This window comes from Melospiza georgiana, chromosome 10, assembly GCF_028018845.1.
Source record: "Melospiza georgiana isolate bMelGeo1 chromosome 10, bMelGeo1.pri, whole genome shotgun sequence".
Lineage (NCBI taxonomy): Eukaryota > Metazoa > Chordata > Aves > Passeriformes > Passerellidae > Melospiza > Melospiza georgiana.
Genome location: NC_080439.1, coordinates 8,929,722 through 8,953,732, shown reverse-complemented (window position 1 = coordinate 8,953,732; position 24,011 = coordinate 8,929,722). Strand labels below are relative to the sequence as shown.

Genomic DNA, 24,011 nt, shown 5'->3' with positions numbered 1-24,011 from the left:
ACATCCAACAGGCCATGCAGCAGTGCTGGCAGCAAGAGCCACATCACCCCACTGCAAATTTCCAAATTCCAACCCAGGACAAGTGGGAATACTGTCATCCCTCTCATGGCAGTGGGGCAGGAATCACAGCTACAGCTGCCCATTCTGGGGCAACAATGGAGCCATGGGTAGGATTGGTGGCAGCTAATTCTTCCCTCAATTTATGCCCTGATTGTGCATCCTGGGGACAGCTGAAGTGCTGTCCCTTGATCCCTAGCAAGCAGCTTGAGGTGGAAAGACTGGGTCACCAGGCCCCCAAACACCCTCAGGGATGTGTGTCCCATGGCATCCATCCTGCTGGGAACATCAGCACAACTCCCTCCCCCACCAGCCTTCCTTGCCCTATGGGATCATCTCTGTCAAGCACAGCCCCTTCCCCCATCCTAGCAGTGCTGCATCCCCATGTGCCCCTCAGTGACCTCTGGGGCCCCCTGGCTTTGTCCCTGCTGGCAGGGGAGATGAGAGAGGTCAGCCTGGGAATGGTGGCAAGCAGCATCTGCTCCTCTGTGACCCAGCTCACGTCACCTGTGCCTGGCTCCAGGACATGCATCAGCCTCACAGTCCCAGCACTGGCTGCCTCTGCTGCTGCTGGGAGAAAACCAGTTGGTGACTGCCCACAACTGCCCTGGCACTGCCTGACAGGGGTGAGGGCACTGTGGGCACCGATGGGGGAGGGAGGAAAACACACAGCAGCTGAGACATCACTTCTAGGGCGTCTGCAGCCTGGTCACGGCCCAGAACCACTCGGGGCTGTGCCAGCCAGCTGCTGCTTTCTGCAAGGTGGCTTTTCCTTCTCCAGGGCCAGGTACTGTCACCTACTTCTTACCACTCTAGGGAGATGCTGCTTCTTCCAGTGAGCTCAGGCTCAGCATGTCCATACAGCACAAGTAGAAACGGATGAGCTCTTCCAGCCTTCTAGGAGCACGTAACTGAGATCACACTCTCCACCCTCTCCAAGCAGTGGTTTATGAGCTCTCAGGAGAACTATGTGGTATATCATTCCAGAGACAAGAACAAAAGCAAGAGCTGTATGCCACAGATCTTGGGCAGCAGATGTGCCTTGCAGGATTATGTCCCTCTGAGGTTATGGGGGGAGTGAAGTGAGAGGAAAAGCTTCCTCAGCCCAGTATCAGCCTCCTGTGCCCACAGCCCATCAAGAAGCACTAAGACAAAGCAACATCTCCCCTCCACAGAGAGAACTCTTTTCTCTCTATGGGCTGGGAAGAGCCATCAGCCCCCATCAGACCAGCTGTAGCCAAAGTCACCCAGGGCCCATGAGCCCACCACAGTTCAGCATCCCCTTAGGAAAGAACTCCAGGGAATGCTCTCTTTTGAGCCTCAGGGCTCAAAGATCTTCCAGTTTCCCCAAAGGCCACTTTGGAGGGATATAAAGTTGTGAAGTTGAAGGGTGTTCAAATCCTTTGGGATAACAAAAACAGGAGAGGTCTTGACTCACTGCAGATTTGGTGCTCCCATGGCTAGAGCTTCCTTCCCGAATGAAGAGGATCTGAAACCTTTTTCTAGAGCTCAACAGAAGCTCCTTCCCTTCCCAAACAACCTCATACTGATGTTTTCACTATTCTCATTAGTAGGATGCAGAGCACCACAAACCAAACGTCCAGCTCAAAAACCAGTCTGGCTTCATCCCCCTTCAGGCCACGGAAGCCCCAGGCTTGGCACTGATCAACCACTGCTTTTTTCCTGACTTCAGGAAAAGTAGCCTTAAAGAGGACAAACTCCACACCCAGCCAGCTCACTCTCTTCAAGGCTGAGCAAGAGGAACCTCTGCTGAGTTCCTCTAAATCTCAACCACGGGGGCAGTGGGAGGAGAGGAACAGCCTCCCTGGGAAGGGCTCTTCCACAGCTCACTCACAAAGCGCATTTGAGGGCGAGCACAGCAGGACCACAGCATTTTCAGATTTAATAGCAAGCCTGCACTCATCAGCACCAGCTTAGACAAGGGGCATCAGAGGCGAGAAGTGGGCGAGAACATGAAATAACAGAGGTGGACATGACGCACAGCTGGGCACAACAACAGGATAAAGCACTAAGTGATGTCATCTGCAAAAAGCTAAATGTGCTGAGAATAAAAGGAACCTGCAGCTAATATTTCAGCCCTGCCTTGTAAGGCTATTTTTGCTTAGATTGCCAAAATGCAATTACCGCTAAATCCCCCCTAACAAATACTGGAGAGCAGCAGGGGAGAGTTGTATTTAAAAGGAATCTTAAGTAGCAGCCATAGTAGTACCTGCCTGCAGCACGGAAAACAAACCGTGTCTGGAAAAGAGCATTTGGTTGAGAGCTGGTGACAAGTGCCAAAAGCAGGAACAGGACCATGGGTCTCAAGAAACACAGAGAGGGATGCCACTAGAGCTTGGGGAACAGCCCTGCTCCCTGCCCAGCCAGGTGCTAACTGCCTGACCAGGGGGAGCACTTAGTCATTGCTGTCAGTGCAAGGAATGTCCCTAGAGACAGCCTGACACTCTGAACGAAGAACACAAACTCTTTAGAAGACTGAATATTTTAAACTCTTTTCTCTGCCAGTCTTGGCTGCTTTCAATCTAGACTTCAATAGTAAGACAAGGAATTTGCAATTGGAGTCATGAGGCTGAATGTCTCCCAGGCTCCAAGGCTGGTAATTGTCCCAGACATGGGCTGCTGGTTCTGCAGTCACGAGCAGATTGGCCCAAGCAGCCCCTTCTCCTGGGGGACTGCACAGAGCACACGGGGCAGGAGATGTGCCCCATCACTGGCCACAGCCTCCCCTCCTGGGCCCAAGGCAAAGGCTCCATTAAAAATGAAAGGCAATTGTGAGATTCCCCAAGGAAAAAGAGAAAAGGCTGGAGCTGTTAATGAGTACAATTAGTGTTGTAGTCAAGCAGAATCAGAGGAAATAATTAGCTCCTATTGTTTCCGTGGCATCCAAATTGCAGCCATGCTGGCTTTCCAGGCAGCAGCCCATCATTTGAGGCTCACCCCGGAGGACAGGGGGTCACTCCGAGCCCCTCTTCTGGTCACAGCTGTCACGCAGCTCTGAGCAGCAGGCTGGGCCATCGCCCTCTTCTGCTAAACCCACTGGGGGCCCAGTTTCCCAGGTGGCCAGGGACTTAAAAGCCCCAGTGCACACAAGAAGGAGGCTTGGCCCTGAATTCTCTATTGAGACAGACAGAATGAAGGCAACTAACACCAAACAAGTCTTTGTCCTGGTTTAAGGGAAGCTCAAATTCCTCTCCATAACAAAAAGGGGTGGGTACAAGGCACTGCTAACCTGGGAGCATAAAGAAGAGGCAAAGATAAAGCAAGCAGCCTAGAGAAATACCACCACACTGAATTTCAGACAAAGCCAAAAAATGAGAGACTGAAAGAAACAAAGAGACCCAATAATTTATTGGCAGAACTGAAAAGGGGCATTTGAAAACCACAGGGCTGACTCTCAACTGGGATGCTCCTCCCAGCTGCAGAGAGATTTATAATACTGGTTTCCCTCAGCAAAAGGCTCTGATGTTGGGGCAGAATCCCAGAGATCCTGCGTGCCATGTAGAGAAAGACAGGAAAGTGCTGCAAGATGCGGCCCCGAGGGCCCGCCGCTAATTGAAAGGCTGCCTCCCGCCCCGCTGCTAAAAAAAAGTTTGTGTAAGACAAAACCGGCCTCTATTGTCACCGCTGCTGCTGGAGGGCTTCAGGTGGATCCTTCCCCCAGGGAGGAGTGCGAGAGTGGCCCATGAGTCCCTTCAGAGGTCGGAGGCCACTCTCAGTGCTTTCAACACGGAGAGAGGAGCTTAGTGCCAACTCTTGTTCTCACAATGTGATTTTTGTGTTTCGAAAGCTTGAATTATCCCTGGAAAACAGAGGGAAGGAAAAAAGTGGTTAAAGATGTGCATTCCTTCAGATCACAGCACCTCCTCATTGTCCCCACTACAGCCAACAGTGTTGCCATCCCAGTACATCACTCAAAATCAACACTTGCTAAATCTCCCATGCAGATCTTCCTAACTACAGACTTCTCACACAAGTCAGCTGTCACTCCAGAACCCTTGGAACAGAGGGAGATCCTGGTTCATCCCCACTTAGTGAGAAGAAAAAATTGTCATCTCCTGTGAGCAAATGATAGAATGGAAATGTGGAAACTTCCCTGATGGATTCTGCTGTTTAAACAACTTGCAAGGTCTCTTCCTTAGCAAGCATTTATCTCGGGGATTCTGCTTGGAACACAAATACACTATCAGACCAACCTCCCCCTGCCTCTGTCCCTCCTATTTAGTCATACTGTCAACAAGTTTAGCTCTCTGATCTCTCCTACCTTAAAAGTATCTAATCTGAAAAGGGTGTTTTCCTCAAGTTTAAATAGACGAGTTTCTTCAGCAGCTTCTGCTCACTCAGAGTACAGCCACGGGGGCTTATTGACCAAGGAAGGAGTGCTGGGCTACAATCTCCCTCAGTGCAGTCTCATGGCACTGCAGCAACAGAAGATGGGGCAGGTTACAGAAATCTGTTATTGCTTACTGCCAGCCTGTGAGCAGCAGCAACAGGAAAAGCACACTCCCACATTAACAGGCAGTGTGTTGAGAAAAGGAGATTACAATTACGTTGAGAGGATAAGTTTGGCAGCTCTTCCCATGAACAAGGACAGGGCTGTAAGTTGCCCAAGCCAAAACATTTAGGGATGCCTCAGGACATATCACATCAAATAGCTGAAGAGCAAAGGCAGCAACTTCAGCAGCAAGGTGCTGTGCAGGACTGTGAAATTCCACTCAAACCCGTGAGCTATCATTGTGTGCTGCCAGCACAGGCTGGAACACCTCTGAGAGGTGGGATGGAGAACTGGAAGAACAGAAGGAAGTAAAAACCACTTTTCAGAGTTTAAAAAGTTACTCTGCTATGACCTGACAGCAAAAACCATGCTGCAGAAGACTGGGATTCACCTTTGCACTAGCCAGAAAAGCAGGCTGGGCTGCATTTGGGAACGTGATTCAGGATTCATTAACTGGATTCTGGTTAATTTGCAACAATGGTTTGGCTTTCTATCCCATACTGGACTTTAACCTGTGCCATCTACCCAAGGAAGACAGCACACTTTAGGTAGCTCTTTAGTGGATGGTTTTTTCTCTATTTTTTCCCTCCTTCTGCCTCTGCTGGGGTGCCCCAGGCCCTCTGCTCATCTGTGCTCAGCAGAGGCCACCCAATACAGCTGAGAGCTAAATAAACTCTGCCACTGTTTTCCTGTACCCTTCAGAGCCTGGTGAATCATTAAGTGAGCTGGTTTCCTCTTCCAGAAGGACACGTGAATGTCATCTAACAATAACAACACTACCAAGTGCCTGCGTAGTATTTTGTAAACACTGATCCTCACAAAAAAACAAACCTGTGAGGAGAGAGAGGTTATTATTTTCACCCATGACTTCAGAGGAAGGTATGATAACACTGCTCACCCAATGCTGTTGAGGGAGGTTTTGGGATCCCCAGCAGCTCCTTAGAGCTCAGCTGTTTTGGAGCAGCTACATTCCACTGCCCAGTTATGGGAACTGAGCAATGTAAATGCTTCCTCCCAGCAGATTCGTCTGCTCTGGCAGCCAGCAATCCAGTGATCCCACTTGGCTACAATCAACCCAACTCTCATGGCCAGGTCTCTAGCTGGCCTTTCTTAAGGGCCTGCTGTCAGGGAATTGGGCACTGCAGGGAAAAACAATCTGAGCTGTGAGGCTCTCAGCAGCCCTGGGCTCACCTTGGCTATCTTCTCTGCATATCTTGGCTGACTACCAGTAGTAGAGAGTGGTTGTCTCATTAGTCACAACATTATTATTTCTACCTACAGTAGCTACTGGGTGTCCTTCCTGAACAAGCTTTTATTGACCAATTAATTTATTCTGTTGCAGCCCACTGTTAAAGAGGTGTGTGTCAGGCCCCAGGTGCCTCTTGCAGTGTCCACCCTCTGGATATGCTTAGGATTCATTTACCACTCCATATCTGCTTACAGTCAACCCTAGGCAACACACCCAAGCTGAAGACATACCTCTCAGCCTCCTGGGACCAGGTCTGGGATACAAGTGCCTCATACACAGGAAGGACACATTAGCAAAATAGCACACAGCACCTCAACAGAAAATGCTGGTGGTGTGGTCAAAAAATTAAATTTAAAGTAATTTTGACCTTTAGAAAAGAACAAATAGCAGAATGGGCCCATCATTAGGCCCATAAGACAAGAGAACATGCCAGCCCATGGGAAGGAGGTTGGAAGCTGAGAGGTATGCCATGGAGTCACATAGGAAGAAAGATGAGGCCCTACCCTGGGTGTGACAGAGGGAGGGGGAGCGTTCGATCAGCGGCCACTGCTGTTCACCAGGCCATGAAACTCCTCCCAGGCCCTGGCAAGCCAGAGGGAAAAAAAAAATGAAATAAAACCAAAAAATAGCACTTCAGATCAAAGGCTTCTTAACTTTTAACGAGAGCAGAAACATTCAATAACGTTTAAAAGGCACTTGTCTTCAGAGAGCAAGGCAATATTCTCTGATAGCCCTAGTGGATAGAAGCATCCTTAAAATCCAGCCAAACATCTGACAGCACAAGGCAGCTTTAGCGTTCTGCACAGACATGAAGCGTTCCCACTGGCTGCTGGTGATAAAGCCACATTAATACCCAGAGACAGGTATGACCTTCCTAGGCACAAATGGAATATCCATTTCCTATTGCTCATAAAATAGCCCATGTTACGTCTTTCTGGAGGATTATCACATTCCTTGGCTGGTTAAACTCAGCCAGTCACTGGCCTCATGCTTTGCCACATACTGCATATGCAGGTAATCCCCCCAAAAGGGGCTTCTTTCAATGCCAGACAGCTTAGTTCTTACGAAATTCTTTAATAAGGCAGCAGAATCCAATTGTTATTAGGAAGTCTCATTTCCCATTGTAAACCTGCGTTATTAATGACGACTCAGTAAAAACATCACAACTTTCTGAAATGAAAATGTTTTTAGATAAGTTAGAAGGACAGGTCCAACACTGCATTCCCTGGTGGAGAACGTTCCTGACGGATGAAGGCAGCAGACTGAAAAATTGCTGTCGGTTTTATGAAGGCAGCATACTGAAAACCCTCTCAGGGAAAACATGCTGAGGTTAATGTGAGCATGGTTATTATCTTCTAGGATCAGAGACATCAAAGAACCTCATAGTTCTCTGTGCCAGCAAAACAGTACTGATGCCTACAGCACATGCCAAGCCATTTTCTGAAGCCACAGAGTCCCATTGAGCTGGAGGGACCTTAAAGAGAACCCAGGTCAATCATAAACTCAGACTACCCTCTCGATTTTTCTGCTGGTACTTCTCAGCTACTTCACATTTTGCTTTGTGCGTTGCCTCATCAGGCCACTGCAACACAATAGTAGAGTCCAGAAATGGAAACCCTGTATTAGTCAGCACCTGTGCCACAACTGGACCACCAATGTGGCTCTTATCTGAGCCTCAGAGTCAAGCTCTCAAATGGAATTTGCAAAAGCAGCCCAGGTGTCACATGCTCTTTCCCAGGCAGTCATAACCCAAATAAACACAAAGACCTTGGAGTTCAACAGCCTAACTTCAGAAGAAAGTTAGGGAGAAGAGAAACTCTGAATCTGAAGCTCTCTTAGTTGCTGGTAATCTTCGCACATTTCCAGACTTGTCAAAGAGTCTCCACCTTCATGTCTTCCCTCCAACCTTCCTTCTATCTCTACCACATTCCCATCACCCACAATCACATCTCTCTTTCCCCTCCCATGGTTCTCCCAAACTTGTAACTTCTCAGCAGAAGAAACACAAGGACAGATTACTTGTCAACATGATTGATAATTTATTACCCCTTTCACACTAAGGAGTTCCTTGTTCCAACATCCCAATAACATCATGCACAGTCCTTCATCTCTGTCCTCAACAGACAGAGAGAAAAAGCTCTTCCAGACAAGAATTTTTAATTCAAGACCCTCATATGTATTATAGTACTAATGACTCCAACTATCTGCTGACTTGACTGAAAAAATCCACTAGGATGTGTCTGCCCTAATGTACCTAAACTACACTAGGAGAGCAAACTGCTCTCATTCCATACTGAACAAGGCTGCCAGTTAATTTCATCTGGCAGAATCTTTATGACCTGTGACATGCCAAAGGCACAGTGCCAGAGAGTCTAAGAGGTTATTTTTATGTATAGACATTTTTAGTACCTTATTGCCATACTGTCTGCACAGCGATCAGATACTCAGTGAATTGATCCCCAACACTTAGATTATTCCCATTGAACAGATGGGAAATGGAAATGTTGGCAGGCTAAACAAAGCCAGCCAGTGCTGTTCTTCCACACTCATTCCTGACCCACAACTGTTGAAACTTCCCACCTTCTTCCCCACTGCCCAGGGTCAGGACCCAGACAGAGCTCCCTTTAGCCCCAGCAAGTAAATTGGAAGGGAAAAAAAATAAAAAAGAAGCCACTATCTCCCCAAAAAGAAAAAAAAAAAAAAAAAAAGAAAAAAAAAAAAAAAAAAGAAAAAAAAAGAGGAAGACTCCATTAAAAAGAGGAAGGGCAGTATTAGTTGCTTCAAGGGGCTTTCCAAATCACTATTGTGCAAGCAGCACTAGCTGTTTTCTGTAAACACCCTCAGTTAAGTCCCAGTAGTTTGCCTCCATTATTTCTCTGTGCAACCCTGCTCCTTACCTTCTCCTTCCCCAGCTAAAAAGGATCCAGAGAGCTCAGAGTGCACTTAGGGTACCTTACAAAGGGCACCAAGGTCTGTCTCTTTTGCCAGCCCAATGGAACCTCCCAGCACACTGACCACTCACTACACTCTGCAGGTGTCCAGAGCAGCACAGCCTCTTCCTGGATGATTCCCCTGGGATTTGTTCACAGTCAGACAAGAACTTTGTGACTAACAGCTTGAAAAAAACATCTAGGGTAGTCTTCTAGCCTGAAATAATGCTGTCACCTGCCTGGCAGTACCTGGAGCAAAGGCAATATAACACAATTAAATAAACACAACCAAACTGACCTCCTTGAAAAAAAAAACCAACCATGAAATAAATAGGTTATAGGCACGTTTTTTGGTAAGAGACAGGCCACCAAGATAAGGAAGCCTTTCACAAAGTCATGGACACATCTGAATAAAACATATTATGTTGATGGAGAAAGAATCACTGAATCCACCAATTCAAAGACCAGGTCTATGAAAGTGCTTTTAGACTTTCAGCACCTGGAAACATTTCTGAGACTGGAGAATGGAGCACTAAATGAATGAAGCCAGTATTGCAGAGACTCAGGAGAAGAGGACAGCTATCAGATCTGGAACCTCACTGCTCTCCTCTAGATTTTATTCCTGCTCTCAGACCTGAATGGAAGAAGGTGAAACAATGCAGTTCTAGAGCTGGCAAGATCCAAGGCACTCTGCCTTCCCCTGACAGGCATCAGACAATGTGTGAGGGTCCCCTTTGCACACCATTTCTCTTTAGGCAAGGTTAACCCTGCCCAGTCCATTTAGGACACAGTCAAAGACACAGGTGACACAAGTAGAACAGCAGCACTGAGGAGTTCTCCTAAGGTTTTGGAAATTAGCAAGCAAAGGGAAATCAGTGTTTTAAAACCACAACAGTTACAGGATTAGCTGAACTCTGCTGTGACAAGGGAGACCTCACAAGCACCCTACCAGCAGCTTACTTGTCTCGTAAACACTGATCTTCTTGTGCAACGCCTGTCACTTCCACAGTGATTTCTCAGCTTAATTACTCATTTTTTGCCATTCCTCCCTTTTTGTCCTGAGAACCTCACCCCTGCAGTCTTCTTATAGTGCATTATTCCCTCCATAGGATATCCTCTTCTTTCCTACCTACAATATAGTCTGAGGCCATTTCCTCCAGCTGCCTGCAGTGAAATGAACCCAGTGCCAGCTCTATTAAGATCAACTGTTCTTCTCATTTACTCGAGCCATCCCATTAGTTATCACTGGTGACTTTGAAAGGAAAGGATAGTTTTATACCCTGCTCAGCTCTCACTGCAGCAGGCACTTAGGAATAAGCAAAGATTTGTTTCCAGAAAAAGCAGCCTTGCTTTAGAGCTGACAGGACAATCTGTAATGTCACACAGCAACACAAACATTTCCACACCAGCCTGCTCAGTGGTAACCTGCTGATGGTCACTGCTCTGGCCCCTCCTGGCACTGGAAGCAGTGTTGCTGAATTTGCCTGGGATTCCTGGACAGTGTTGTGGGTGAGAGCTCTCACGAAAGGAGATGGTCACTGACCACAGTTATCAGGGCAGAAAAGAAAGGCTGATAAGCTCAGACAGGGCAAGGCAGCCAGGAACTTCATGCTGCAATGCTCAAAGTCAAATGTGAAGTGATCACTTTCCCTCCACCCCTCTCCCAACTGCAGATACCTGAATATTTTCAGTGGCTTTGCAGAGACATGGCCAGACTGTGGTTGGCAACATTCTGCTTTCAAAAAAAGTGCATCTGCTACGGCAGCAAAAGAGGTTTGGTATTTTGCCCTTAATTCCAAGCCACAGGAAGTACCACTGTCCATAAGTCACTGTCACTTCTGGACCTTGTCACCTCCAAGGTTAACAACACTGATGAACTGAACCTATTAAGTGGTTCACTGCATCTGAGTGCTCCTCTCTCAGTGCACCTCTGAGGGAACAAAGAAAAGCAATTTCTCTCCAGCTACTGAAACAAGGTAGCCCACAAAATGTCACATATGTTCTCTTCAGGCGCTCAGCACTGTAACGCCTAAGGTACTATAAATCCCCAGGAATTTAGCAGAGTCTAAGAGATTGTTCTAGCTTTCCTAGCAAGATTGGAAATTCATACAGACTAGGCTGACCCTTCAACTTGCTGGGATTTAGGCAGCTCGTCAATATCACGAGCAAGAGAAAGGACAAACACAGGAAAATTGCAATGAAAGATCTGCTTATCTAGCTAAATGCACAAGCCCCAGCACTGAGAGCAGGAAGGACAGAATGCAGAACAGCTCCCTGGAATAGCTGTGACGCAACAGGTACTTTTCAGATGCAGCTTGGCAGCACCACCACTTTCTGAAACAACGGGGGCTGCAGCCTCGCTGACAACTCATGAAAAATGGTGTCTAGAAATGATTTAATATGAAATGCATCATCAAAAAAGGAATATACAAAACCTGAAACACAGGGCTCAGGTTCCACAGTGAGAGGCATGCTAGCAATTTCTACAGAAGCATTCATTTACAGTGTGTCAAAAGCTAATCCAGGTCAATTCACTACCTAAAAGGCAAGGTTTTAAGAAATGCCTGTTCTTTTCTTGCTAAGCATGCTCCCTTCCCTGAAGCACAATCAATGCCAATCAAACCCTGCACATGAGCAGAGCTCTAGTGGAGAGATGCAGCCCATACAAATGAAAAATGCCACGAGCCCCCCTCAAAAGGCAGCCCTGACAAAGCCTAGAGCACAGCTCTTCCATTAGAGCTTTTCATGAAACACAGCCAGAGTGTGAATATAGAGTGCTGGCTAGAAAGCCCTCCCCAGTCATAAATCACATGGTACATGTGCAGCATAAGTGGAGTTTATTCATGATGGACAGTATTTCAACAGGACTTGATAGATGGGTGAGGAAAAGGAGCCAGACTTCATGGAGGATAGAACTAGTTACACAAGAGATTCTTTATTAATGAGAGAACCTTAATGATATGAAGCTTATCCAAGCAGAGTCAGACTGAAGGCTGGGGCTGTCCTGCTCTTCTCTGTCACAAAGCAGTCACCACCACCTCTCTGCAGCTGCTGCCCCTTGCTGCCTGCTGGTACCAGGCAAGAGAGGCACAAGAAGCTGGTCTGTGCTTCACTACACAGAAACTCCACTGACAGCACTTCTACTCTGAATTTACACCAGTGCCTTTGGAAGGAGATGCTGGAGAGCATTGCAATCAGACTGCTGCAGCTTTAGCTAGGCAATGGGAAAAAAGGGACTTTCATGATGCCCTACATGGCAGAAGGTTAATTGCTTAGACCTACCTGATTGGGACATCATCAAAGCAATTCCTACTAACCCTCCTACCCACAGAAGAATGAGTGGGAGAGAAGCCAGTTGGCCTCTACTTAAGAATTGCTCCCAGCTGTAATCTGAGCTACTAAACTTGATACCTCCAACACCTGTTATTCTCAGACAAGCTCATTTTGCACCACACGTCAGCAGCACAAAATGAAACTCGGATGCTATGCAGGAAGAGAGGGCAGGAAGCACAGCATGTTACACTGGTGTACTACTGGCTGCACCATCACTCAAGGCCTTACACCTGCCAGAGCAAAAACAAACACTGCTATAGAAGCATTCTCTGTGCTAGGAAGTGCTGGTGGTGATAGCTCACAAGGGAAAGGCCACGCCACTCCCATTTTACACTTGCTACATGAACCACCACCACAGCTTAGGACTGCTGGCTCCACACACAGCTTTTACTACAGAGACTGAGAAAAGTCAAACACCTCCCTGCTCTCACCACAAAGCCACATCACCACAGCCTGCAGTCTGCTGCTGCTGCTGCTGAACAGGAGTAAAATACTCGGCTGCGTGTCCACACGAGCACATTGCTATTTCCCTGCATGGACAGAGAGTCCATAGTGCCCTCTCCTGGCAAAAGGAGCACGAGAAACGTTAGTGGCAAAATCACAAAAAAAATAATCTCTTTCTCTTCTCTTCTCTTCTCTTCTCTTCTCTTCTCTTCTCTTCTCTTCTCTTCTCTTCTCTTCTCTTCTCTTCTCTTCTCTTCTCTTCTCTTCTCTTCTCTTCTCTTCTCTTCTCTTCTCTTCTCTTCTCTTCTCTTCTCTTCTCTTCTCTTCTCTTCTCTTCTCTTCTCTTCTCTTCTCTTCTCTTCTCTTCTCTTCTCTTCTCTTTCCCAAGCACACAGGAGGGAGGGCCACATGGAACACTAAATGCTTACAGGCAGTTTCAATGAGATTTCTGTATACTTACTAGTGACCCACACTCAAAATTGGAAGCCAGCTGTCTGCTAGAACCAGGATGGATCCCATCAAACTGTCTGACAGCAGACTGATGACAGCATGATTATGTGGAACAAGCCAGCATGATAAAAGAAAGTTATGAAAGATACTTGCACCTTCATTACAAGCAAGATTAGAAAGCTCTCTGCCCCATCAGTGTCTTACTCATTTCACTTTTTTTTCTGTGTGCACCTTTTCAAGTATTAATTTAACCAATATCACCTAATCAGTTTATAGTTTAATCAGTTATGATCTATTAGTTTACAGTACACTCAAGAAAAAAAGAAAAACATATTACTCAGCTCTAAATAATATCTATATATGCAATTTTTCCTCACTTTGTGGGAAATAAAAGTCACCCTGAATGGCCTGATATGGTAAGCTATAATACATTTATTTAAAAATACAGCTGTGCTCTCTGTGTACCATGATCTTCTAGTCTTGTTAAAGAGCCTCTGTCACCAGGGCCTGGAAGACTTAATATATGACGTTTATTATGATTAGAAATCATTTGTTCAGCACTGTAAATTCACACAGCACTTTCCCAAGACCATTTATAAGTCTAATGGCACTATAAATCCCTGTTAGCTTCCGCACTTTATTCCCCAGAATCTCTATTTATTCAAATTATTCAACTGCCCCCACTGCAATCTTGTCTTTGAATACATCGAGCCACAGTCCCACCCTGGGCTGCCCATCACCCGAGTGACAGGCTGGGTGGATTGTTAAAACAACCCTGGATCACACATTTAAAAAAGAAAAAGGTTTTGCTCATGGAACCAAACACCCACGACAACCACACAGAAATCTGGCTTTCAAAGCGCGCCGGCAACAAGCGCTGCTGTTTGCACTTCAGTTTGCAGGAGCAGCCCTAACGCACACGAGCACTTCTGCCAAGGCCCGTGCCGTGCTGCGAGCTGCTGGAGCACACATGCACCCCGCAGCACCCCCCTGGCCAGCACACGTACTTGATGCTGTCGGTGTGGGTTTTGTATTCCATGATGGTGTTGGGAGGTAGGTTGAGCACTCTTCGTAACGTGTCGCGTATCCGGGCTGTCGTGGCCTGGTCGCTGGCTGTCTTGTTCCATATGGAGATGATGTCCTCCTGTGGAACAGCATGGGAGGGAGGGGTGAGCACAGGGCACTTTCTGCAGCCTCGCCACATGGAAGCACGGTTCTCAAAAGCACTCACCTGGAATCGGACAGAGACCACAGCCCCACAGATTTCTTCCCCCACCATGAACTGCTCTCCCAACATGGCCAGAATAAGATTCTCCCAGCACCGCGATGCTAAGCCCTTCCGCAGACGGATAATCCATTTACCACCATTTTTGTTGGCATCATCCTAGGAAGAGGGGAAATAAATTGATTTGTTTTCTCCTAGCTATTTTTCTGCTACCCAAAAGACAGCAGATATTGATTAGGTGGGGCAAGGAAGGTGTTTTTAAGCAAAAGCATTTTATTTCACTTCTCCCCCATATAAGCAGAGACAGAGGAAAACCACTTACTTTGAATACTAAGTACTTGAAACAATGGCCCTCAGCCTTCCAGACCAAGTTCTATGCCCTGATGACTTGAGTTCTTGTGTTTTGATCCCCCTAGCAAAGACTAAAACCAGCCTACCAATTTGCACAAACAGATCCAGAGGCAAGGACTTTAAGACTACTCCTAAACTTGAGACAGAGTCACCATTTGTCTAATCCCCTGTCTATGTAATTCTGCTGTAAAACAAGATCCCTGTAAAACAGGACAACCCCCACATCACAGAGCATGGAAGGCCAGTAAAGAGTTTGCAAAAGAGTACTTTAAAAGCAAGGAAAAATTTGATAGACATTTTCCTTCCACATTTCCAAGAATGAGCTCACAAGTTTGCTAACACAGAAAGGATCACCCTGTTCTCTGACATTATCACACATCATACACCTGAATGTTTGTTCCAGACTGTGGTGACCCAGGGAAATAACCAAAATGAGGGGAGAAAGTAAAAGAAAAAATTAATGCTAAGCACCCAGTCTGTCACCTCAATATTGTGATTCTGTATCTTGAAGCTGACAAAGAGCTGGAAACTGCTCCAGCCTCCCCTGCTCCCCAGAACGCACAGCTATGTCAAAGAGCAGCTCCTCCTCTGTGCAGAACACTGTGGCATTCTCTGGTACAACTCTGTAGCTGGGAAATCTTACAAGGTCAGAGGGGAACAAATTCCATCCAAAGCTGAAGACAGAGAGGTAGGAACAAGTCAAAGAGGTGGCAGTTAGGAAGGGTAAGGGAAGACAGGTCTAGAACAGAAACAGAGAACAAAGAATGACTCAGAGGGGACTGCACAAAACAGGCCATCCCTCTCCAAATCCCCAGCAATCCCCTCTGCCAAGTTGGGACACACCTTGAAGATGCCAGGCAAGGGAGCCCAACCCATCTTAATGAAATAAAGTTAATTTCATTTTAGCCTGAAAGCTTCTCTAGGGCTCGGATGAAACTAAACATTTGTCTGCTCTCTCAAAGACAGCAAGTGCTAGCAAAGCAATCCTGAGGAAACATGGAAGTGTCAGCATAACAGCAGCATTCACCTGACTCTTACTTTTCAGGTATGTGCTGGACTGAAAGGGGAAGGTGTCAGCTCCAGACAAACCTCAAAGCATGACAGGAGCCATCCAAATCAACCTAAGTTCTAGGAATATGGCAGAATCCCGTGAGAAGCAAACTGCTTTCTCTTAACTACCCTTGTTTTCCAAGTTGTGAACATCACAGCCTGGGAGCTGGGTTTAACTCTTCAAAGTTTCCACAATGACTAATGGGCATCAGAAGAGAGTGATATTGCTAAAAATACCTCAAAGGTGGCTTAAGCAGGTTCAAAGCTAGAGAGAGAGCAGTGATTGGGAGGCAGATGCTGTATCATGTGCTTTATGATTGTTGTTAGTTTTCTTTCAGGTTAAACAAGCTCCGGTTCAGTCAAGCATTTGATTTTCCTTCACCAGAATAATAATGATCTGCAGCCCAGTAAATCACCAGGGATTATTATGCTTAGTGCTTCTGACTTTGCCAGAAAAGGCACAGATGGATGCAGAAAAAGATCAGAGCTACACACAGGCACATATGTACCTATAAGAATGACAGTAATGAAGGACTGGTTTGGAAGAGAAAGAAGCATAAAAAAAGCCCTACAAAGCATGCAGCAATGGAAGGCCAGAAGTGAGATCTCAGGTCCTCTTCTAGAAATATAAGAAGGAAGTAGGGCCAGAAGTAAAAATACTAAAGAATCTCTCCATCTCCATCTTAAAATGTCTACTGGGAAATGCTTTATAGAAATTCTGGCGTCATTAACGTGGGGACTCTGGTCAACACATTGTCTGAGGAACTTGCTCACCAGAAGTACAAAGAGGGTTAAACATTTTATATAAATAGTGTTTGCAGTAACTGGCTATAAAATACCTTGCTTAAAATAATTGCTAATGAGGGTCACATATAAATTTCTCAAGACCAAGCAGTATAATTAGGTACTTCAGAGAAACACATAAAATACCCATATTGTGAATGCTATTGGTCATTGCTGGAAGCAGGCCAGGAACTGGGAGAATTATTTGCTGGGCAAAGATTCTTTTAAAATTTCTTTTAACAGATTTGGATAGAAATAGAAGCAAACTAAAGTGCCCTGGAACAAAACCAAACCAAAACAACAGAACCAAACCAAAACAAACAAAAAAAGCAAATAGTAAATAAAAGGCAAAGTTGTTTCTCCATCTCCAGCTTTGTGTGCAGGCTTTAAACCATATGCACCTCCTTGACTGAAAAAGAAGGGTTGGTTTTTACAAGCTTTGTTGGAGAGATCCAGTCCTTCCAGAGGAAAGCCCTGCACTGCTGTCACTGGAGGCAGCTATGGGGTACCCCTCCATTGGCAATGGCAGTTCAGCAACCTCTGTGGGGGTGCAGCAGCAACTTCCCCATCTTCCCTCTCTGGCAGCAGGACTGCCAGGTTCCATGGACAGAGTTCTGAGGACAAGCTTACAGGGAAAATCTAACGGAGTGCCACTTAATGACAAGAGTTCCTCTACTGTAGAAGGTTACTTCCAAAATATTGTGGGAAAATATCAAGGCAGAAATGAGAGCTCCAACTCACCTCCCACATGGGTTTGATGCCCTCTTTGAAAAGATGGAAGTCACTGTGGCCTGTCAGGTCCCCAGGACGTACCATGTGACTGTAAAACCGCCAGAACTGTTCCACCTGCAACAACACCAACCACACAGTGAGGCTGCTCAAACTGGTCACAGTCAGGATTTCTGTAGAAACAGGCTGCCATTTTCACACCAAATCTCCAGAGCCACCTTCCCCTCTTCTGCTCTACTCCCTGTCACCAGGGTGTTGATTAGGCAACACAAAAGGCAACAGTAGTGTCAGAGCCTAGTGCCTGTTTCTGACTGGGTCCATTACCAGGTGACCACCTGAAACATTCAGTGGGTGCCTCTAAAGTCACTCAGTGTTTGTCTGAAGAAATCTGTGCTAAGGTAACAGCAACTCTGGACAACAGTTCCAAACTTCTCTTTTAAGTCCTACTGCCCAAACTTTCAATCACTGGGTATGTGTCAAAGGCATCAGCTACAGCCAACCTCTTTGCCCTGCATAACCACTGCTCTCTGTGACCATGGAAACTGCAGAAGCCTTCAAATAAGACTTTTATTTTAAATTTAATTTTACTGTATGCAGATTTTAAGACAAAATATACATTCTGGTGCTAGTTTAAGATCAGAAGGCACTATTCAGAGTTTTTATTTAAATATCTGTTACTTCCTTTTACAGTCTGCCATGGTACACTTGGACCATCTCACTTCGACCAGTTCCATTCTGGCACCCCTGTGTCTGCTTGAGACAATCTGATTGTAAGGCAAGGGATTTATTTTTTATAGTTCTTAAAAGTAGCATATTTATCTTTTGAGAATCTCTGGGCAAGAAAGGATTTGAGAGAGGATGGATCTTTAAAACCAAACAAGGCAGTGGAAGTGGAATTTCCATATTTTAAGAAGACTCTACTCAGTAAGACAATAGCTATTAAGCAGACCAGCAGTGCAGCTGGAGGGGGCAGACATCACCCCAAGCACTTTATCAGAGACCTTAACGACTTGGTCAGCACTTGGAATTCCACTCCAATCTGTGACCTCTGCCATCCAAGCTGGAATTTGCTTTTATAGCCAATAAAATTATGAATCAAGCCTGAGGAGGGGTCAGAAGCAATCTATTTTTGTCAGGCACGTCCAAACATCCGTGGGGAAATCACACTCGCACAGTGAAGGAATGTGCCCTCTAGTGGTTCACATTTCACTGCTTTTAGAGCTTTCCACTGAAAAGCCAGGAGTACATCTGAACACAGACTCAGCTAGACAATTCTTTCTGAAGTTTGCTCTTCCATCTCCTTAAACAGAATTTGGTCCCAAACACATTATCAAATATGCTGGCCAGTCTCTCTCCATCCTAACAGAACTGTAGCCAAGCACGGCAACAAATTCTCCGTAGCAAAGAGCAGACAACAGAATTCTCAACAAGATGTTCTTCCTCTAAGGAGCTAAAAATCAATGCTAAGTCTACACTGATTTATCAGACTGAAAAGTTATTGCCAGAACATCAAGGGGCAGCCACATTTTTCATCCCCTGACCTGAAAGTACTTGCTCACAGAGGCTAATAGGAGCAGTAACTACCCACAGCAACAGGCTCTTCTTCCCCCCCTTATCCTGTGTGCATACAGTAACACAACCCAGCTCTCAGACAGGCATATTTTTATGCATGCTCCAGAAGGAATAAAGGGCTGTTTTTATAAATCATCATATTACAGAGTATATATGTACTGGTGGGCAAAATTAATATTTATAAGAGACCCTGAAAAAACTGCGCAAACACCAGACTTAGAAGAAATAGGAAGAAAACAGCCAACAGACTTCCTGGCCTGTAGAACAGTAATGGGGACTCATTTTGCTTACACATCTTGGGCTCTTGAGGGCAGGTTTACTCTGCCAGCACCATGCAAAACCCAACACAGCCTGCTCAAGTTTATTCCAGGAACAAGCAACCACAGAGTGGAAGGAGAAAGGAAGAGCAATTTGCCTTCCAATGAACTTGACTGCAACATCAAACTGCACCTTGTTCATCACTTAGAGACAGACAACAGGCCACCAGCTGTTGGCAAATACAGCATACCAGATTCCAAACACAGTGTTTGTGCTGGGAATATGGGTGGAGAGAAGTGTGTGAGGGACAACACAGAAAAGGAACAGAAAAGCTGTTCCTTCTCTTGCTCCAGCCATAAATTAACTACATGGCTGCTTTTTTTTTTTTTCTATTACTATACCAACTAGTACCATGCACATAGGTCTAGCACAGGGCAGAGGAAAAGTGCTAAAGACACATCTCTTGCTGAAATTCAAGAGCTCATTTGCCTTGCAAATCACTCACTGCCACCAGGACAGAGGCAGCACACAGGGAGCAGGCCAGGAGGAGCAGGTTGTGTGAGGGACAGTGTTAAGTGTCCAGGAGCACATAATCACAAAATTATTATTTGCAGGTGCTTTTATTGAAGAGCTCTGGGTGTCAGGGGTACACAGACCCAAATCTGACCCCGACACAGTTTCGAGCCGAACATGTTTTATATTCTATCATTATATAACTTACATATTAAATATTAAACATCATTCTGTTGTATACATTGATTTCATCCATGCACGGATTTCTCATGATCCCCCTCAAACCCCTAACATAGTCTCTCATGATTCTTTAAACAATAATTATATCTAATCACACCTAACAATTATCATATACTGACTACACAGGTGGACTTTCACACGATCTAGCAAACTCAAGGCCTAACATTTCCCAGGGCCTACTAAGCCTAACTTTCTTCCTAGCCCCCCGAATTTCCCCTGATTTCGGCCTGTTTTCCCACAGCAGGGGCCAGCAGGTACTCACGGAGGCGAAGGTGCCGATCTGTTTGATGTTCTGCTCGTAGCTCTGCGAGCTGGTGGGCCGCCCGGGCGTGCGCCGCGAGTACCAGAAGGTGTAATTGTACTGCAAGGGGTGCTCGGCCGGCCCCGGCACCACAGCCTGCAAACACAGAGCCCTGGTCACCCCAGCATGCTCCTCCAAAAGGGCAAAATTGCATTTACAGCATAGAAAAGCAACCATTCAAACTGAATTATCTTAGTCCTGTGCCTGTCTCAAAGGGAAAAAAAAAAAAGACCAACTAAAAAGGGAAATGTGAGACCTTTAACTTTTTCAAGGAATTAAGGAAAAAAATAAAGAGATACTTTCCTCCTCTGGGAAGGACAAACCACACTTATAATGAATCATGATTCAAATGCAATTAAAACTCTTTGGCGACACCAACTGCCTTAAGCAACCAACACCCCAGTGCTCTGGGAAGATTAATCTAAGAACTTGTTATGTCAGCTTTGGCAGAGCCCATCACCAGCAGTGGGCAGTGATCATTTTGGAATTTCCAAAACACTGATTTCTGATTGAAAATACTCCTAATGAGCACAAAAGAGGCCAATGAGAGCTCATTAACCAGCAGTCAAAACTTACAGAGAAAACCCCAATCAAAGCCCTTTTCTTGTACTATTTGATGTTGTTACAGGAGTTACCAGGGCTTAAATCGCTGCTTTCCTCTTGACTATGGCAAGTTTACAAGGGTTGCATTACTTCAGACAGAGCACAGGAGGCATCCTAAACAAGGATTGTTTCCTAAACAAGATGAAAAAAACCCAAACCAGGGGAGATATATGTCTTATGCCTTCTTCACCAGGCTGCATTACACACAGGGACACATCTTAAAAGTTATTTCAACAGTGTCACAAACACTGCCTGCCAAAGCACCTTCAAGCCACTGCTGTCCTGTCAGACAAGAGTCCTTTCCCCATGTCCTCCTCCAAATTTGTTTTTGGATGAAAATAAAGCCTTATTTCTCATTTCCACTCCAAAGCCTGGCAGGGCACCAGCTATGTTAGTGAAGGGAGCATTCACCCCTTGGATGAGAGACTTCCAAACGTGCCATCAAATTACTGAAATCAAGCCCAGTCCCTCTGTCTTCACTGCAGCAGTAACAATGCACTGAGACCACAGCCCTCCAAGATCTATTTTCCTTATCCCCGAACTGAGGATTGACTCCCAGCACTCCACACCATGCCCTGGCAGAGGAGTGAGAGGGCAGCACCATACCTTCCTCTTGGTAGTACTCTGTGGTTTCTCACGATCATTCTTTTCCTTCTCACTGTCTTTCTGTGTGTTATTTTCCTCATTCTGGTCATGGTCTCCACTATCATCATCTTTCAATCTGGTAAAGAAAAATAACAAAGAAAGCCATCACACAGCTGAGAAGGTTCATACCAAGCCCAGGTAGTTCTCTGTTCCAAAGCTCTTCCATGGTACAAGGACCACCACAGTTTGGACATCTACACTTGACAACCCACACAGCAAAAACTACTTCTGCTTTCATGCCCATCACAGGCATCTTGGACAAGCACTTTTAAGCCGAAGTGAACAACGAAACAGCTTTGGAACAAACTCAAGTAGTTTGTGCTGGATACCGATCTGCCACAGGAAACCCCAGTTACCTGTTGGGGTTCCCTGCTATTCAGGGGGCCCGCACGAAGCCCTGTCACCGCACCTCTGCTGACTCTTGCCCGCCCCGCTCCCCACGCCCCCCAGCACTGCAGAGGCAGCGACTGGGGCGAGCAGACACCGCGCCAGCAGCCAGCACCCCACAGGTCTCTCCGCCCGCCCCATTCCCTGCCGAGGGCCGGAAAAGGCGAGAGACAAGCGTGGCTACGGGGCGGCCTGCGACTCCCCGGTGCGGGCCTGCCACCGACCCACCGCCCACACCTCCCGGTGCCGCGTCCCCTCGGGGCCGGGCCGGGCCCCGGCGGCAGGGACGGGGCTGTGCGTAGCCCGTGACTCATCGCGTCTGGCCCGCCCGGCGCCGGGGCAACGGCGGGAGGCGCCAGCGGGGCTCGGGGCCGTGCAGGCCCCGCAGCGGGGCCCGGCCGGGGGGCTCGGGGGTGACACTCACGCGTCGAATTTGTTGTTCATCGTCGCTCGCTGCCGCCGCCACCCCCGTTCGCCTCAGCGACTTCCGCCCTGCTGAGTCCGCTCGCGGAACTCTTCCGCCGCTTCCGGCGGCTCCGCCATACCCTCCCGCGTTTCCTCCCGGAGCCGTAACAGAGCGCACGGCGGGCGGGGAAGGGAACGCGCTGCCGGGAGAGCCCTCAGGGCAACGCCGCCATCTTGGGCGGGGCGTGGCTGGCGCTGGGAGCGAGCCAGAGAGTTACAAATTATTCAGACAATTAATTTTGCTCTCGTAAATACAGTTTGAGAACTCAGTTACTCTTCAAAGGATCTTCCCACCTTGCTTCCTGTGGCGACAGGGAACCCCAGCTCGACGCCCTCCCCATCGCTCATTTCTTCATGTACAGAAAATGGGAAAAATGTCCCAGTAAAGAGCCTGCAAGCTCCTGAAGTGGTAATGGACGCTTCATAGAGGATAAGGGCTATAGTCCTTCCTTCAGCGTCTCCTTGCATTTCATGAATCTGTTCCCACATTACTCCATGACCGCAGTCTTTTCACAGTACTTTGCAAATCTCTGACAGTAATTTCTGCTATCTGGCAGAGTTAGTAAATAGAGTTCTGAGTGCCATAGTTTCTGTTTCTCTATCAATTTGTGATGTGGAAAGAGTAAAAAAAAATCGTTGCCTATGTAATCCAGGTACTCATGTTAAGCAAGCAAAGCAAAAACCCCATATTAAATCACACAATATTATAACTTGGTGTAACTCAGTCTACTTAAAACTTACTTATGCTAAACAACTAATATCCATCATCGGCCTGTCTATCAGGAACATGAAAAAATGGTATTCAGCATATATAAGGCACTACATATCCCCTGTCCTATAGTGTGTGAGTGTATTCCTCCTTGAAAAGCACAGTAATGTAATGCTGGTATTCCTGCCTTACTATTGGAAAGCAAAGGCAATGGGTGTCTCAGCAATACCCCAGAAATCCCAGGAGAATGGCAGAACAGGGAAAGGGCCTGCCCTCCAAGTCCTAGGCTAAATATCCTTTCCACGGGCCCTCCCATCCTGTTGCCTTATGGGCTCAAACCTGTGTTCATAACCTTAGAAGACATGGAAGATTATTTAGAAATAAATAGTAGCAGAAATCGTTCAAAAACTCATAAAGGATTTCCTGGTTGGTAACAAAAGGGATTCCTAAATGGGATCTGTGTGCTCTGAAGACCAGCAGTTTACCACAATATTTAAAAAATAATGTGTTACACAAATCACTATGGAGACCTACTCATACAAAGATCCTTTACATAGAGTCAAAAACTAATGGCTTAAATTGCCCAGATGTCAATCACTCTCTTGAAATTGCCCAATGCAAGTGCCAAGTAATTATTATGAGGTGAGAAACAGGGTCATGCTCTGTTATCTTCTACTTAATAGCTTATTTTTAGAAATTATTAGGCACTCCTAAAGATTGATTTTAGAGCACCAGAGGATGCAGTAATTACAGTTATCAAACTTAAAAAAGAACAGCACTAAACCCCACTGAAGTGAAGGCTTCACACTGATCAAAACCCCTGAACTTGGACCTTGATCTTCTCAAAGACCTCTTCCCCCAAAGCCACATAGGTCTTATCTATTGGGAAGACCACTTACATCAGGTTGGACACAGATTTAAAGTATTCTGCTAATACAATAAATTGTATATACAGGCAGTGTCTTTCTGAAATTTCTGTGGGTTTTATACTTAGCTTCTACCAGTTTAAAAGAAGCCAAAGTTGTTATACTGTTACTTTATACACTGACCTAACTCTTGAAATCCTGTATGGAAAAATGGTACAAGTAACATCTCTACAATGAGACAGGGAAACTGAGAACAAATTTGTTCATATTATAGCATGTAGATAATATCCGGCATCCTATTCCCAGTGAAGAGCTCCTCATGAGCTGTTCAAACTCAC

The 24,011-nt window shown here is 46.2% G+C and overlaps 1 protein-coding gene across 2 annotated transcripts; it reads right to left on the bottom strand.

Annotated features, from left to right (window-relative positions):
- Positions 1–3,403: 3,403 nt before the first annotated feature.
- Positions 3,404–22,138, bottom strand: EIF4E2 (eukaryotic translation initiation factor 4E family member 2). 2 transcript variants are annotated; one of them, XM_058031418.1, is made up of 8 exons: positions 22,058–22,138; positions 21,208–21,322; positions 19,960–20,094; positions 17,127–17,231; positions 14,208–14,360; positions 13,984–14,120; positions 6,323–6,401; positions 3,404–3,877 (listed from the first exon to the last, which is right to left on the bottom strand). In XM_058031418.1, the coding sequence occupies exons 1-7, from the start codon at positions 22,075–22,077 to the stop codon at positions 6,356–6,358; spliced, it is 711 nt and encodes a 236-aa protein (XP_057887401.1). In that variant the 5' UTR covers positions 22,078–22,138; the 3' UTR covers positions 3,404–3,877; positions 6,323–6,355. The 2 variants fall into 2 exon arrangements, with proteins under 2 accessions (XP_057887401.1, XP_057887402.1); XM_058031419.1 differs by lacking the exon at positions 6,323–6,401.
- Positions 22,139–24,011: the final 1,873 nt, after the last annotated feature.